The 14103-nt window shown below is 47.5% G+C and overlaps 1 protein-coding gene across 1 annotated transcript in view; it reads right to left on the bottom strand.

Annotated features, from left to right (window-relative positions):
• The window catches only part of MAMDC2 (MAM domain containing 2), a 135947-nt gene that overhangs the window by 56688 nt on the left and 65156 nt on the right, over nucleotides 1-14103 (bottom strand). The window contains exons 5-6 of the mRNA XM_028117377.1: nucleotides 12403-12540; nucleotides 43-299 (exon numbers count right to left, since the gene is read on the bottom strand). Coding sequence (XP_027973178.1) covers nucleotides 43-299; nucleotides 12403-12540 — 395 coding nt within the window. The remainder of the gene's footprint in view (nucleotides 1-42; nucleotides 300-12402; nucleotides 12541-14103) is intronic.

The following is a 14103-nucleotide window of genomic DNA, read 5'->3' as shown; positions in this document are numbered from 1 at the left end:
CGCACAGTGGTGAGGCCAGGGCGCACCTGCCTCCATACCTACCTCCATGGGGTACGGCGCGCTGAACTCCACCTCAGCCAGATTCCAGGCAGCATTCCCTGGCTGGTCCATTTTCCAGATTTCCTCGTAAAGGCCGGCCCCATCCCGAGTATAGAGGGAGAAGCTATTGTCATTCCCCTGCTGGAGTTGGTAATAAAACGACAGGCAGCCGGACATGGGGGCCGTGGTCATCGGGGAGATGAGCTGCGCCACCTCCTGGAAGTGCTTGACGTACACCGAGTCCACGTACATGTAGTGGCCTGAAAATCACATGGACAGGACATGCCGTGTAAGACGGGCTGGGAGGGGGGTGGTTGCAGGTGACACAGTGTGATGCTGGGATTGATTTCAACACAATCCAGGGGGAGGGGTGGCAAGGATGTGGAGGAGTTACGGCCACAAGACGTTTGGCCAGGGGTCCACGGGTATTGGGGCTGGAAGGGGGCTGTGAGGAGTTCAAAGGTGCTCTGCTAAATCCAAGCCAAGAACTGTCCGTTCTCTTTGCCTCACTTGTGGTTAAAGTAAAATACACATATACAAAGTACTGAAATTTTCACAAGCTGAACGCAGCTGTGGAAAGAAACAGAACATGACCCCAGGAGGCCCCCCCCTTCTCCCAGGCCTTCTGTGAGTTACAGGATTTCCAAGAACATACCAAGGATACCATCTGTTCCTAAAGGGGCACAGAGGGACCTACCTTCCTGTACATCTTTACAATATACACAAAAAGTCAGCGAGTCTTCTTTGAGCAAAACTTAGATTTTTGACTTCAAACTGGATGACAAGCTTTGCCTCTTTAACAGAACATGTAGCCACGGTTGGGATTTGGGAGGTTGGACTTGGGACACCGCTCTTGGTGAGGCCTTGGTGGGCTCTGGGCCCGGAGGCTGACCTCTGTTAGAGGCATTTTGGTGAAAGAGAGGAACCAGGAGGCCAGAATGGGGGGAGCCTGGATTTGGCATTGTAGAGACCTGAGGTCAAGTCCTGCTGGGACCTCAAGCAAGTTACTGAATATCTCTGGCCTTCAATGTCCTAATCTCTATAGGGAGAACCAAATACTTCCCTCCCAGGGCTAGTTCGAGCGTTACGTGAGATTATGCATGTGACATGCTTAGCGTGGGCTTGGCACATTGTAACTGCCTAACGCAATTACAATGAACTAAAGAAATGTCATTAATGATTCTGGTACCATGCCTTCCCCATTGTCTGTTTTGTGTAAAGGGTCGTTGTCATTATTGGCAATTAAAGCTGCAGTGATGGAGGACTGTATTGTAGCCTCGATAGAATGACCTTTCTATTTGTAAGTTCAGAACAATGACAGCTTAATATCTTTGTTTTATTGCACGGTGCCTGATTAGTAACAACTCCTTGTATCCTCAGCACACTAGCAGTAAGGGTATTAGGAAGACCACATACCTGCATAGACCGGACACTTGCTTTGCGTCTGGCACAGCACATGGTTATTTAAAGCACAGATAGTCTCAGAAAGGTCCTCACCTCAGATGGCAGAGGGGAGAGGTGGGTAAATCAAGGCTTGCTTTCTCCTGGCAGCAAAATGTTCGACCCCCCTGAATCATCTCCCTTGCTTAACTATAATTTCTCTTATAGTTAGACAAGACATGCAACCGTGAATGAATAGAGATCACAAACTCAGATGACCAGAGGGTCCAACCTGATCAAGTATACCACTGAGGCGGAGTGGGTTCTGGGAGGAAATCGAGGGATGCATTCGTTGCCAGCATCTGAAATCATATTTCATCAGCGATGAGCAACAGCAATCAAGCTTCTCTGGAAACATGGGAATATCGGGTTGTGTTGAGCCCACATTCCGAGCTGCCACCACCAGCGGGTGGCCCAGAGTGGCAGTCCCCACCCGTCATGGGCTGCACTCTCTAGCTCAGGACTGAGTGTATCCAACCCGCTGCTCCCAGCTGGTGCCCTGACATCCAGCCCGGCGCCTCAGGCTTTTCCCACTGAAGCCCAAAATCTAAATTTTCATAGCCAACCTATCTATTTCAAAATGATACCCCCTATCTGAGTTTGCTAGGGTTGCTATAACGAAGTACCACAAACTAGGTGGCTTAAACAACTGAAATTGATTCTTTCTCCCCAGCTCAGGATGCTAGAGGTCCCAGATCAAGGTGTCAGCGGGATTGGTTCCTTGTTCCAAGGACCGTGAAGGAGAATCTGTTCCAAGGCTCCCTCCTATCATCTGGTGGTTTGCTGGCAATTTTTGGCCTTCCTTGGCTAATAAAGCTCTTCCTTCATATTCACATGGTGTTCTCCCTTTGTACAGGTCTTTCTCTGTGTCTAAATCCGCCTCCCCGACTTTTATAACGACACTAGTCATATTGGATTAGGGACCTACTTCGGTATGACCTCATCTTAACTAATCACATCTGCAACAACCCTACTGCCAAATAAGGTCACATTCTGAAGTACGGGGAGGGGGGACGGTTAGGACTTCAACATATGGTTTGGAGGAAATACAGTTCAACCCGTAACACCTACCACCGCAATTTTTTAAACTCTGTCTCTGCCAAATAAGCATATCTGCAGGCTGGAAACAGCTGAGGGGCTCTCACTTTGCTGACTCTGGCAAGGGATTTTAAAAGACAAATCAGAATGTCAGACTGAACAGAATCAGAGAAACTCTGAACCGGAAGGAAGGCCATGCCTCCCCCCTGCCCCCCAAGCTCCAGTGCCCACAGGAGCACTGCAGGGGGAAGAGGGGCAGGCAGCCCCCCCAGAATACTTTACTAACAGAGAACACATGCGACCAGCCAGCCTCTGTAACACCCCTTTGCTCACCGAGACCTCTTGTGTCAGAGGCAGAGAGGGAGTGTTGAATGCTCTTTGTAACCTGTCTTCCAATGAAACAGAATCCCTTTCCAAGATGTGTGTGGGGGGTGGGCCTGGGGAGAGGAGAGATCTAATATTTTGTTTCCTTGGTTCTTCATTGTGGGGGCCACGGAGGTGGCATCTGACCCCCCTTCAGGTGAACTTGCTGCAGGGAGCATGGCTGGCTGACAGCTTCTAGCTGCCTCACCTCTGGACCCACATCGGTGCTTGTGCCAAGGGCAAGTACACTGGGCTGTTCTCAGCTGGTGACTAGGCAGAGCAGGATTAGCAGAGCAGGGCCCTTCCGCCTGACGGGGGCTCTTCAGGCAACCCCCTCCCCCCCGCAGCCTGGCCTTTCCCTCCCAGGTGTCAGCCTTCTCTGCCGTGCTGGAGGCCCTCCCTAGCCAGTGCCACGTTACGACTTTTGTGGGCCCTAGGCCCTTTGTCCGTTGTGGGTCCATGCCTCCTTAAAAAATATTAAGCATTCTATTTTATGACCGTGTTGGTATAAAGATGAACATAATTTAGGCTGGACTGATTATTTTATTTGTTATTAGCACATTCATTTTTTTTCTTTCGATTTTAGAATAAATAAGATGAAAACATTCTCATGGATCCCTAAAAATGTCATGGCCCCTAGGCACTGTGGCTACTATGCCTAACAGATACATTGACCTGGGCCCCAGTGACTCCAGCTCTCTCCTCCTTATCCTTCACGGCCGATAAATCTCTTTCTCACCCAGTCCAAGCTTAGGGTCTTCTTCCTGGAGGACCCAAACTGACGCAGCCACAAAGGGGGAACTCACTCCACCGAGGGTGAGGAGCACCTCCGAGACATCTGGGAGATTCTCGGTGAATCCAGAAGACGTCACAATCCACTTGGAGTCATTCATAATACTTGCGGAGTGCACGGCAACTGGGCTTACAGAAATGTCTCACGCCCCGTCCCATTAGGAACCCATCTTCCTCACCGTTGACAGATATCTGACAGTCTTCTTTAAAGGCCAGTTACTCACCCGCTGTGTGGATGCTATTTTAATCCCTGAATTTGCCAGTAAAGTGCTTCATTAACAGCTCATGCACAAGGGAGCCAAAGTCACATTTCTGATCCCAAAACCATCCAGCAAACACAATGCGATGTGCCCACAGTGAGTCAGAGAGGCTGCTGGTGCTGAGACCAGGACTGCTGACACCAAGTCTCCTCTGGAGTCACTAGACTAGACCACATTCAGTTGCTTACCGCCCGCCCCCCCCCCCCCGCCCCCATCATTCAGTTGTTGCCAAAGTCGGATACTATTTACCAACAATCTGAGTAAGATTGTTTCTCACTGGGAAACAAAAGGTAGCTGGCTATCTCAGCTGAAGGGGTGGGGATGACTCAGAAATCACCAGGTGTCTGCCCCAGGACGCCAGGCTGGAGGAACGACACCCAGCCCAGGCTCAGTATCATTGGGTATGACCGACGCTGAGGAAGAAGAGCAGATGTTTGGGTGAATGCAGGCACCGTTTTGTGCACCTTTTCAAGGGGAATGAAGAAGCGGGCCTGGAATTCTTGGGAAGTTATGTCTCTCGTGCTTGGTATTATGAGAATGTTCCTGCCCAGTTCAATGAGGCCCAGGGTTCTAGGGCCTCCAGAATACCTGGGAGAGGCAATTTATCTGATCTTTTCAGTAGGACGAAACTAGGTATTGGTGGACCCTAGATGTACCAATCCTATAATTAATCAAATCTTTGGGGGGATCCTGCAGGCCACAAAGATTTGTAAGTATTCAAACTTTTAACTGTAAATGAAAGAGTCTATGAAGGGGCCATGAGTTCTCCATACAACTAAACATTGAGAAGTTCAGTACGAGTCCCCTGGTCATTGTTGCTTAGCCATACGCAGACTCGTGGAGCCAGTCTATCCTTCCCTAATTCTGGATTATACACGAAGAGGCTGCAGCTTCTAGGGGAAAAAACAAACAATTTCCAATTCTGTCGAAAGATCAAAATCTCAGTGATGCCAGCCAAAGGCCCCATCTGGGATCATGCCGGCAGTGACAGCACATGATTACTTGCTTCCCTTTATGTAGCGGCCCACTGTAGGTTTGCTCAACGGTTCATGTGCAACCAGGGGTCCCTTTTAGGTAGCCATTTTCCCTTGAATTAGGAAAAAAAAACTTTGAGGGCAGTTCCTGGACTTTTATTTTCAAACAGTCTGGCTACCCCGCATTCCACAAAAATGGCCCTCGGCTTGGCTCCAATGCCAAGGCATCCTTTGACTCAGCTGGGACTTGGCCTTGTCGGCCGTGCTTGTGTTCTAGTTGTGACGTCTACATCCGTGTCATGTTGTCTCCTGGGTGAGGGGGGAAGTGCCGTCTGATGAAACAGGCCAGCTGGAAAACCCCACTGGTCTGTTGCTGCCATGAGGAGACAGCACCCAAATCGGGAGGTCACCATGCGTGCTTGCCCCGTCTACCATCTACGAACCCAACACTCGTCTTCGTGGATCTTTAGTTCTAAGGGTTTGGGTAAGTTTCACTATAGTAGAGTCAGGCTCTAGTCTTTTTATACAGCTTTCAGAGATGACAGAAATGTAAGAAATGAGCACAAAGTGGGATGTCTCCTAATCTCTGCTAAGAATTCAGTGCCAAAAGCGATGGGGGACAAGTACCGCTACTCTGTGGTACCAGACCATCCCTGTAGCATACACTTCATTGTGGCAACCCTGAGGTCTAAGCCAACCCCACCAGACTGATCCCACCTCTGCCCTCCAGCCTGAATATATAAGGCCAAAGAAAGGATCGGAGAGATCGTAGACAGAGTCTCTTTGAAGACAGGTGTCCCAGAGCTAACCCGTCGTGGGTTTTCTTTTGACACCCCCACCCCCCACCCCAAGGAGAGGGCAAGGGATAGCTTCCCCTTTCTTATTTTGATCCAAGAGAAGAGGCTTAAAGGGACCAGGCGTGGAGAGAGTGGAGGAGGGAAACCACCCTCCAACCTCACCCTGACCCACGCTTGCAGAAATTCCTGAATTCTTCAATTGCCCTGGGCCTCAAGAGGGGAGGGTGCTCAGGTTTCTTGGGAGAACTTAATCACTGATAATTGGGGTTTGCGGGGTACAGAGGCTGGTGCCTGGCTCTTGGCTGTATACATCTAGAAGCAAGACGTCTGTAGGGACCTGTGGGGGCAGAGTGGAGAGAAAGGATTTTGTTGCCGGCAAGTTGTAACTTCCGGAGTTCGGTGGGGCAAAGATTTGAGTTTTCCCTTAGCCTAAGTGGGCAACTCAGAAGGGGCTAGAATGTCTTGAAAGGACTCTTCTCAAAACAACTGCATGCAGGTGGTAACTCCAACAGGGGCTGGCGTGGTGTGGCATTGCTTCTAGGTGCTAAAGGGGACTCATAGATGGCCAGCCGGAGAGTGCATCATCCCTGTCTGGGAGTAGTGAGGTGGGGTTCCCCACTGGCAGTGAGAGAAATGGGCAGCATGTGGCCACCTGCAGTATAAAGGCCATGAACTCCAGCTTCAACAGCATTGGTCACATAAAATCCTTTGTCCCCTTCCCTTCCTTTTCTGTTCCACTGTTACACCTCCTTCCAACCCTGGAGGAACCAGTAGCAGCACAGGGAGTGGGAGAAGAGGAAGGGGAAAGCCAAGCAAGTATGAAGAGAAATAAAGCCCAAACCCTTCTCTTTATGGCTCTACCATGCTTTGGTCTGGGGGAGATTTGAATCGGATGAGATGCTGGAGTTTTGACTGGACTGAACTGAACCCCTGAAAAGGAGGCTATTAGTTCATACTTGAAAGTGCCCAGAAAGCTAAGGTAAGTCATCCAAGGACAGGGAAAGGTGAATGACAGAGCCTGCACAAAGGCGATGGTGAGAAAATTAATAAAGTTGCTTCCCTACTGAGAGCGTATGCAAGGAACCAAATGGATCAATGCAGCAAGTAAATGAACAGTGCTGTTAAGAGGATGCTTGAGCTCAGTCTGAACTGAAAGGAGAAAAGAGGGCCACGAATTATGGAAGTATTATGCTCCATCCACCTCACGGCCTTGGAGGGAATAAAATCATTCTGATCTTAATTTAGGTTTTGAAACCTTGCTCGGGTCCCCGAATGGCACCCTAAGCACATACGATTTTTAAGATCTCAGCAAAGAAACTGATTTCCCTCCTTATTTTCCCAGTAATTATCTTCTTTTGACCAAGGCAGGTAGGAAACAGTAATGATCTGCGTTATCAGTAAGTTACCTCCTGAAAGATTTTTGTTTCACTTCATAAAATATTAACAGAGAAAAAAGATCCATACGTGACAAATCAGAATTGGGTGACAAAAAGCAGGATAATATCCCGTCCCCTCCAATATTCCCAAGATGTCCCACAAGAGTTCTGACTGCATTATTAGCCATTTCCACCCTGAGACAAACATTTGGAGACAAAGTGCTCATTTGAAAAACCTGACTCATGGTTTGGGGTTAACTGTTAAAAATACACGGCCAAAAGCAGGAAAATTCATATACGCATCGCATTTTCAGACACCACCTTCACTCTTCCTTCTTCTATGACACAAAGGCCAGAGCCCTCCAGGGAAGACATCCATCAACCTCTTTCGTATCTCTAAGTAGACACATGGCTTTGCTCGCCCCTCCATTCACCTCCCTGGTTTTTTCCTGAAAGCAAAGGCATAAGCTGCTTCCAGTATATGAATGAACATGAGATGAAATTTTTTTAAAGATTTTATTTATTTATTTGGCAGAGAGATACAGAGAGAGAACAAGTAGGCAGAGAGGCAGGCAGAGGGACAGGGAGAAGCAGGCTCCCCGCCGAGCAGGGAGCCCGATGTGGGGCTTGATCCCAGGACCCTGGGATTATGACCTGAGCCGAAGGCAGCCACTTAACCGAATGAGCCACCCAGGCGCCCCGAGATGATTTTTTTTTTTTTTGAGCAAAATCTGCTGCTGTGGGCAGACATCTGAACCATTTAATCTTTACTTTGCCACCCAAATTGATAGAGCTCAGGAAAAATCAATACACCCAGCAGAAGGCAAATGTACAAAGAAAGGCAATCCTTCTCTTATTCAGAGCCCCAGAGGATTTTTTGTGTTTTTTTTTTGTTGTTGTTGTTGTTCCCCCAAGAGCGATTCTGGTCAAAACTCTGACTCCTATGGGCTTTTCAAGGAAAATATCTGAGAATCTCTAGAACTCATCTGTTTTAGCCCCATCTCCTATAGGAAGAAGTCTTATATAGGAGTCCACGTGGGAGGAGTGTGAGAGTGAGTGTGTGTTTGTGCACGCATGTGTATACACGTGCATTGGGTGAGGAGGAGACGGTTGTCTGGCTACAACTGGCCAAAACATCAGTGTAAAAGTTCAAGAGGAATTGGAGAGAAATAGCAGAGAGCTGGGAGAAGTGAGTAGAATGTAGGCACCCAGGCTTCTGGCTATGAGCAGGAACATAACCTAGGTCTAGCGCTACTTTGCCATCATCTTATATCTCGGCATTCTCAAATACTCTCCAACCGCAGAATAAAGTCTCCACCCTCAGGCCTGCATACATGTGCATACGCTGTACTTCTTATCCATCCAGCCAAATTCCAGTTCTGAGATGACTTCTTCTAGAAAGCTTTCCCTGAGCCCCAAAACCAAGGTGATCTTTCACTTTTCTGTGGTCCCCTATCTTTTATTTCACATCTCTGTTAGTCATGCATCATTCTGCATGTTTACAGAGCATTTTGGCATTTGAATAATTTGTGAAATGCCATAATATACATTAACATAGAACTTGTATTAAAGGCACTGAGAAGTCTGAAATAAAGAAGTCTGTTTAGCTTTCTTTAGTTAGGGTTTCCCCAGTTTACTTTCCCCCCCAGTTACAATGACTGGTGAATTTGGAGATTTTGATGTACAGCATTAGGAGTAAAACACTAGAACTCAAAGGCATCTTAGAGATTATGGAATTCAAATTCTTCATTTGCAAACAGGTCAGTGGAGACCCTGAGAAGTCGAGGGATTGCCCAAGGCAATCTGGCACTTGGATAACTTGGCCTGGAGCACAAGTGTTGAACTCCTAGCCTGGTCCTCTTTCTCTGTCCCTGCCCCTTGTTGACACGGATGTGGGCAGAATGTTCCATGGTCACAAATGAGGGTGAGGAAGGTCTAGGGCTGATGCACTCCTCAGAGGATGGATGACATTCAAGTGACACAGTCAGATGGATGATCTGTCAGTAGGACACAAATCTGTTGCCTCTCCCCGGAAATATGTGTTCTCCTTAGCCAACTGGTCCTCATTAATCATTGAGGATAAAAAATGATATGGGAGCCTGGTGGGCTCAGTCAGTGCAGCATGTGACTCTTGCTCTTGGGGTCGTGAGTTCAAGCCCCACGTTGGGTGTAGAGATTACTTAAAAAAGAACACCTTTTTAAAAAAGAAAGAAAAATGATGCACTGAACACATAGTCATTAAATCATGATATTGGTTACTCAGAGGATCTGACTCTAGAACTAATTTTTAAGTGATTTGGGGAAACTTCTCCAACACTTCCCCACATTTAAGTTTGGACACCTGTGATAATGACACCAGAGATTAATACAATTTTAAGGTATTAGTCTTTCAAGATTCTCTCTACTCCCTGTACTATGTTCTTAAGATGCGGCAGAATGTTATGTAAGTTGTCCTATTCCTTGAAACAAAGCTTTCAAGAGTTGGTAACGTTTTTTTTTTTTAAATACTTTATTCATTTGGGAGAGAGAAGAGACAGCACAGAGAGGCAGAGGGAGAGGGAGAAGCAGACTCCCCGCGGAGCAGGGAGCCCGATGTGGGTGGGGCTCGATCCCAGGACCCTGGGATCATGACCTGAGCCGAAGGCAGACGCTTAACCGACTGAACCACCCAGGCGCCCCCACATTTTGTTGTTTTGAATGAACCCAGTTGTTATTTAAAATACTCATGCAGATTCATGGACTAATCTGTCACGCTAGGTTATCGCCCACTCCACGCATGACACTTACAGTGCTTCCTACAATGGCCACAGTGGAGATGGGCTCTCTGTCTGTAGGGCCAAAATATGGAGATACATATATACATGTGTATATATATATATAGAGAGAGAGAGAGATAGAATAGAGAGAGAGAGAGAGAGAGAAACTCCAATCTTTTGTCATTTCCCAAAGTGCTAACCCTTACTTTTAGAAGATGGAAGTGAAAATGTTTTGTCTTTTTCTAATCTCAATTATTTATGTAAGTGACCTTAGATGTACCTAAAGAAATCATTTTGGGGTGTTTTTAATTCTCTTGTTCTACCATTTGGTCCTCTGTTTACTGAGATAGTCACTGTCTGGCTAACCAAACTAAATTCACTGCTGTGATTGCATCTCTCCTTGCTCAAAGACCTCCAATGGCCTCCTGTTGTCAACAGAGTAAAGTTAAAATCTCTTTCCTGGCCTTTGAGGCCTTTTAGAAGTTGCCCTTACACTGCTTTCCCAATCATCTCTCTCCCTCTGGCACCCCTTGTGATTGCTACCATGTATCACTGCTCCGGCCCTCTTCTGTCTCTGCCTGTCAAAGTTATAACCATCCCTCAACGCAGTTGACTTCTTTCATCATCATGTCTTCTAGAACGTCCAAACAGTTACATGATCTCTCTTGTATCTGAATACCCAGCACTCTTCTTTTTTTGATAGAAATGGAGGGACCACTCTTAGAGCACTTGACACATGCTACCTTGTCTTACACCCATGTGTGATAGAAATCCTTTTCCCTTTCTTGAATGTATGTTCTTTGAACCTGGGCAAGGACCATAGGGAATGTGCCATTTTATTGTTGTTTTCCCAACCAGACCCAATACAGGGTCAAATGAATGAAAATGCTAGATCCAAAGTTGGATTTGTCTTAAACAGGTAAGCCCAGGAGACGCCAACCTTTTATTATATGGTTACTTATCAATATTTTGTTGTAAGAAGCCTGGACATGTTGAAAAAGAAAAGGAACACATAAAATGAAGTTTGCAAAATAGAAGCTGGCTAACTGGGCCTGACCTGAGATGTGTTTTGTTGGCCCATGCAGTGTTTTTAAAGAAAATATTTACCAGGGCGCATGGGTGGCTCAGTAGGTTAAGCATCTGCCTTTGGCTCAGGTCATGACCCCAGGGTCCTGGGATAGAGCTCAAGTTGGGCTCCCTGCTCAGCGGGGAGTCTGCTTCTCCCTCTCTCTCTCTGCCACTCCCCCTGCTTGTGCTCATGCGTGTGTGTGTGTGCTCTCTCTCTCTCAGACAAATAAATAACATCTTTTTTAAAAAAAGAAAATATTTACCAACTTTAAAAAATTAGGGAAATTTCACATAAAACCCCTGCCTTCCTAATTATCTTATGAAATCAAAAGATCTGCCCACTGGACCTGCATTCTCACATAGCAGCAATTAATTAGAGCTTTGTATGGGGTCTGTGCTCCCTAGTTTGCCACACTTCTCTCCCAGCCCACATGTCACTTTATAACATCTGCCTGGCCCCTTTAGAAAATTGAGTGTGAGAGTCTGGATATACTAGGACCAGTCTCAGGATGGAGACTGTCCAGAGCCAAGAAAAGCTGCAGGATGGGCACTTTAAAAAAAGAGTCAGAGACAAGGTTACAAATATTCACATGAAAAGAAACTACCATGAACGAGGAACAATGTAAAGAACCATAAAAAGTTGCCAAGTCTTCAGGCTTGGGGACACATTGTCCTTGTCAACAATTTATTAGGACTGAGCAGATGACCTCAGTATCAACATGGCAGCAGATCAAACTAGGAAAAAGGACTGTTTGCAGCAGAACCAAAATTCCTATTCTTGCTCTTGATGGAAAGTCAGTTACCAGAATCTTCTCGCTAGTCAACAAGCCCTTGGGGTTGAGGACTGGAGCGTCTTGCAACTATGGGGAGACCCTGGAAGCTTCCCAGGGCCCAGGTGAAGACTGTCATAATCCTTGGGAAGTAAGCCTTTGCCCATGTCTCCCATCTGTGGAAACATGCTCCTTAGAGCGGACTCATCCCCAAGAACCTCTCTCCTTTCCATTTCCCTGCAGAGTCCAGCCCCCTTGGCCGGTAGGTGACCCTGTTGCTTTCAGGATTCACCACTGGGAATTGGGGCTCACCTCAGGGCCACTTGGGAAGTTCTTAAGGACTGGTTCCCATCACTTGATCTATTTTTAGTAAAAAGCAACCTAGGATTATTCCCGCCCTGCCTTGAGGGATAAGAAATACAGAACAACAAAACGATAAGAAAGTAAAGCATAACATGGAAATGTGAAAAGAGCAAGACCAGGTCACAGGTGAAGAAAAGCCTTTAACTGGGTGGCCTTGTCCTTAGTTACAGAGCTCCTGTCCGTGGTCCATCTCAAACCCACGGCCCGGCCTGGCCTTCCTGCTCTTCCACCAGGCCTCCGGGTCCCTACTCACTCTCCTGTCTCCCTTCTCTGTTGACAGGGCCACAGTTAGGTCAATGGAGGGGGCAGAAGGGGAAGGTGGAAACACTTCCCCCGGGAAAAGGACTCCGTCTGTCCCCAGCTCACCCAGTTCACTCTTGAAGGTGTGATCCTGCGGGAGAATGGAAGGGGAGTTCCGAATGCTTCCTCCTCCGACAAACCAGTTCACGTTGGGGTTCCAGTGGTTCACAAAGCCACAGAGATGATTTTCTTCAAAGTCACATTCTGGCAGAAGAGAAATGAAAATGCACTTTGTGGAGACACGATCACACCTAGGTATATACCCCTACTCACTGCAGGGTTTGCTCTTCCGTATTGAGGTATGTTTCTCATTCCCCTTGACCACTGGAAGCTTTGTACCAGGATCCCTGGACAATGCTGGAAAGTGTAATTCATCCTTGCTTCTTTGGATGATGGCCCCGCCACTGACTAGCCATGTGAATCGCAGCATGATTCTCTCCTGGGCTTGTGCCTTCATCTGTGAAATGAGGGGAACGTTCCCACCGCACAGGACTGTCCCCACACAGAGCCAGGTGTGTGGTTAGTGCCTGGTGCCTCAGCCACCTCTGCTTCAAAGCCCTACTTGGGACCATCCTCTTAGCTCCAGAAATTGTGTCTGCCACCCTTCTGGTAGCCCATATCCCCATCCCCTTCTCTCCTGATGGTAGACAAGATACCCAGGGCTAAAGGACATGTTTCCCAGGTGCTAACAGCCTCTGCTTTTCTTATTAACAAGAAACAGAATAGGCAGGGGAGGCAGAGCCTAGGCTCTGGGTCCTTCTGCAGCTCCTCAGTGGAGAAGGGAGACAAAATAAAGAGACTTCACCTCCTACCCTCCGCCATTTAGTAGCAATGACACATGTTTGCACAGATAAATTGTTCCCAGTCAACAGACTCCTCTAGCGGGAATGAGAAGCTCACAAACAGTGAGCCTGTATTGACCCCCATAATCATCAACTACAAATATGAAGTCTGATTGTCCTGGCCGTCTCCCATTACCCCTCCAGACCCCACCCCCACCGTTTTTTCACTCCAGCGGTAGACCTGTATGGACTGTGTCACTGGCCTCCCATTCCACCAATGGAAAGTAGGAGGAGAACAAGCCTCCAGCTCCTTTCCTGCCAGGTTGCCATGGGTTGGCTGTGTCCCTCTTCTGAGGACACAGGTCCTATCGGGGAGCCCTCCCCACACAACCATTGGCTCCAGGCTCCAGTGCCGCCCCCCCCCCCATGGCTGATGAACCATCGCTCTGGATTACCACCTGTGCTTTTGCTGGTTTCCTTCACCCACCCACAACTTTGTAGCCCCCCAATGAGTCTTCTTCCTCCTGCCAGGACCCTGATTGATATAGTTATCAATGTGTTTTTACATTAGCAATCACTGAAAAACTTTAAGGTTTTTCTCTGCAACTCTTCCACTGCAGTGTCTGCCAAGCAATACCCCCTGTTCCGTGCCAAAGCCTGCTGAAGAATAAAATAGAAAGCAAAATAGTTCTGAACGTGCCAGGTACTATTCTAAGCACTTTAACTGAATTAACTTACTCAGTCCTCGACACGGTCCCACGAGGTAGGTACTATTACTAACCTCATGTTACAGATGAGGAGACAAGCAAAGGGAGAGCACAGAAAGGAAGGCAAGGGGACCGTGGGATCAGGCATCTCAACAAGATGAAAGTGTTGGCACTCCTTTTGTTTTTTTTTTTAAACAAACCAGAAGCCACGGAGTGATGTGAAGAGAGGAAATTTACATTTTTAAAGTGCCCAGAGCTGGGCCAGTCACTTTCATACC

This window comes from Eumetopias jubatus, unplaced genomic scaffold (genome assembly GCF_037043125.1).
Source record: "Eumetopias jubatus isolate StellerSeaLion01/CBP00866 unplaced genomic scaffold, mEumJub1_p1.0 scaffold_15, whole genome shotgun sequence".
NCBI classification, from domain to species: Eukaryota; Metazoa; Chordata; class Mammalia; order Carnivora; family Otariidae; genus Eumetopias; species Eumetopias jubatus.
Note: the sequence above shows the minus strand (reverse complement) of the source record. Positions and strands in the feature narration are given on the sequence as shown.